Consider the following 2,727-nt stretch of genomic DNA (forward strand, 5'->3'; position numbering starts at 1 on the left):
TCAAGAGGGCCCGAACCTGGGTAAAATATCGTGTCTCCTGCCTCCTGTTACCATCCGTCTTAGACGCACAGTTCGGGACCCCCTACCCGAGATCCGCCGGTTTTGACACCGACAGGTCCCCTTTCCGGATTATCCCCTTCGGTTTATATAGACACCGAAAGGGATCTAGGGTTTACATGGAGCCGGTTACATAAGAAGGAATCTTCGATCGCCAAGCTTGCCTTCCACGCCAAGTAGAGTCCAATCCAGACACGATGCAGTCTTCGGCCTTCATGTCTTCACAACCCAGGCCCAAAGGATAATGGGCCGGACGCCCGAGGACCCCTTAGTCCAGGACTCCCTCACCTGGCTGCCTATCCTGCCCTCTCATCTATATATATGTGGGGAGGGGCGCCTAGAACACACACAGCATCAATTGTTAGGCGTGTGCGGTGCCCCCCTCCACAGTTTACACCCAGGTCATATTCTCGTGGTGCTTAGGCGAAGCCCTGTGTGGTTCATTTCACCATCACCGTCACCACGTCGTCGTGCTGACGGAACATATACTTTCTCGACACCTTGTTGGATCAAGAGGACGAGGGACGTCATCGAGCTGAACGTGTGCAGAACTCGAAGGTGCCGTACGTTCGAGCTAAACGCAATCAACTTGTCTTGTCACCCCGATGATGCATCAAACCAGCACGAATCACGAAGTTGTTGTCTCCGGGTCATTCTAGAGCAGTCGAGGCCCCAACCGTGCTCTCCTGAACCCTCTCTCATCCCCTCCCCCAAGAAAGAAAGTTGAGCATCCCCTCCCCCAAGAAAGCTTTCCCGCTCCTCCTTTACAAAACCCCCTCCCTCCATTTCGCACCCCCTCTCGCTCACCACAAGAATCCAAAACCATCACAGCAGAGAGAGGGAAAGAAGAGAAGAGAGAGAGAGAGAAGAGGCAGAGAGACCATGGCTTCCGCCGTCGCTTGCAAGGGTGCCGCGCCGGTCATCCCCCTCAAGTCCGGTGCTCCCGTGACCTTCTGCCCGCTCCGCTCCCCCGCCGTCACCACCGACCACCGCCCGTACAACACCCAGGTCAAGGAGGCCAGCCGCTACGATGACAACAACGACTACAGCGGCCGCGACCTCGTCATCCCCAGCTTCTTCTCGCAGGGTATGCTGTGCTTCCCCGTTTGTTTGTGTCGTGAGTCAAATCAGCCTTCTGATCTGCTTTTGGTTTCCTCGGTGTTAATTCTGCAGACGTGATCGACCCACTCAGCGCGCCGACCAGCATAGCCCGTCTGCTGTCTCTCATGGAGGACGTCGCAACTCGGACCGGCGGCCTCTCCTCCATTGCTGGTGCTGGGGCGTCGCGGCTCCGACGGTGGGTGGCCAAGGAGGACGACGACACGGTGTACCTCAAGGTGCCGATGCCGGGGCTGACCAAGGAGCATGTGGAGGTGCGCGCGGACAAGAACATCCTGGTGATCAAGGGCGAGGGCGAGAAGCAGCCCTGGGACAGCGACGACGACTCCGCGGTGCCGAGGTACAACCGCCGCATCGAGGTGCCCGCCGCTGATGCGTACAAGATGGACAAGATCAAGGCCGAGATGAAGAATGGCGTGCTCTGGGTCACCCTGCTCAAGGTCGAGGAGGAGCGCAAGGACGTCTTCCATGTCAAGGTCGAGTAGCTAGTGCCGTCGTGGTAGTGCTCATGGAGGATGGCCGGCACGAGAGTGTGAGAGACGCCTTGTTTATGTGGTCATGTTTGGTGTCTTCCTGCCCTGTTTTGCTTCTTTGATCGTCTTGGATCGATTAGCTAGTGGTCTGGTGGTGAAGTTGGTCACGAACTTTGTTAATTTCCTTTAGTTCGGCATATGATGAACTTGCCTTGGCGGTGAAATTGGTCATGAAATTCTGTTGGTTTCCTCAAGTTTGGCATATGATGAACTCATTTGGTGCTGAAATTGGTCATGAAACCTTGTTGATCTCCTTAAGTTTGGCGTGCTGGACTAAATTTGTGGTGAAATTGATCATCAACTTTGTTGATTGTATGAAGTTTGGCCTGATGAACTACTTTGATTGTCGTAAGCTAGTCTCGCCTGTATATCTTTTCTCGTCCTTCATCTGGTATTGCTTTAAGCTTTCTGAAAAAGCTGGGCATTCATGCCTATCCTCTAGTTTGACGTCATGGAGTTGGTGAACCGGCAGTTACAGGTTGATGATTTTTGCTTGCTGTTCCATGAATTTTTCGTGCTTATCCTTGAATTGTTTTTGTGAAATTTTTGCTTGTGTGATATCCTCGAATTTTGTGTGCTTATCCTTGAGCTTAACTTCTTGTAACAACTGTAATTGTTCCAGTTTGTAGTTGTAGTGTTCTTGCGTGAACAGTCACATGAGATAGGCGTCCTGCTTCGTTGATTTTCCCAAGTATAATGTGATTAACTGATTTGGTGGTTACCTGAATGTTTTGTGTTTATCCTACTATGTGTTTACTTCTTGATATTATCAACTATACTTTGATGGAGAAGTTGATCCTGAACTCTGTCGATTTTCCACAAGAACAAAAAACGTATGATGAACTACTTTGCTGGTGAAAATTCGTCATTAATCTTTGTTGATTTCCTCTAGTTTGAGGCAATGAACTGATTTGGTAATGAAACTGGTCCTGAACCTTTTTTTAGAAATGGCCAAGTGCTAGTTGATTTCCGGAAGTTTGACGTGATTACTTGATTTGTGGTGGATTTGTTGTTTCTG

At 50.8% G+C, this 2,727-nt stretch overlaps 1 protein-coding gene across 1 annotated transcript; it reads left to right on the forward strand.

The window, feature by feature from the left end:
• The first annotated feature begins 939 nt into the window (after positions 1 to 939).
• Positions 940 to 1,702, forward strand: LOC125523687 (26.2 kDa heat shock protein, mitochondrial-like). The gene is made up of 2 exons (XM_048688746.1): positions 940 to 1,144; positions 1,231 to 1,702. Exons 1-2 carry the CDS (start codon positions 940 to 942, stop codon positions 1,659 to 1,661), a joined length of 636 nt encoding a protein of 211 aa, XP_048544703.1. The 3' UTR covers positions 1,662 to 1,702.
• The last annotated feature ends 1,025 nt before the right edge of the window (positions 1,703 to 2,727 follow it).

This window comes from Triticum urartu, chromosome 7, assembly GCF_003073215.2.
Source record: "Triticum urartu cultivar G1812 chromosome 7, Tu2.1, whole genome shotgun sequence".
Classification (NCBI taxonomy): Eukaryota; Viridiplantae; Streptophyta; class Magnoliopsida; order Poales; family Poaceae; genus Triticum; species Triticum urartu.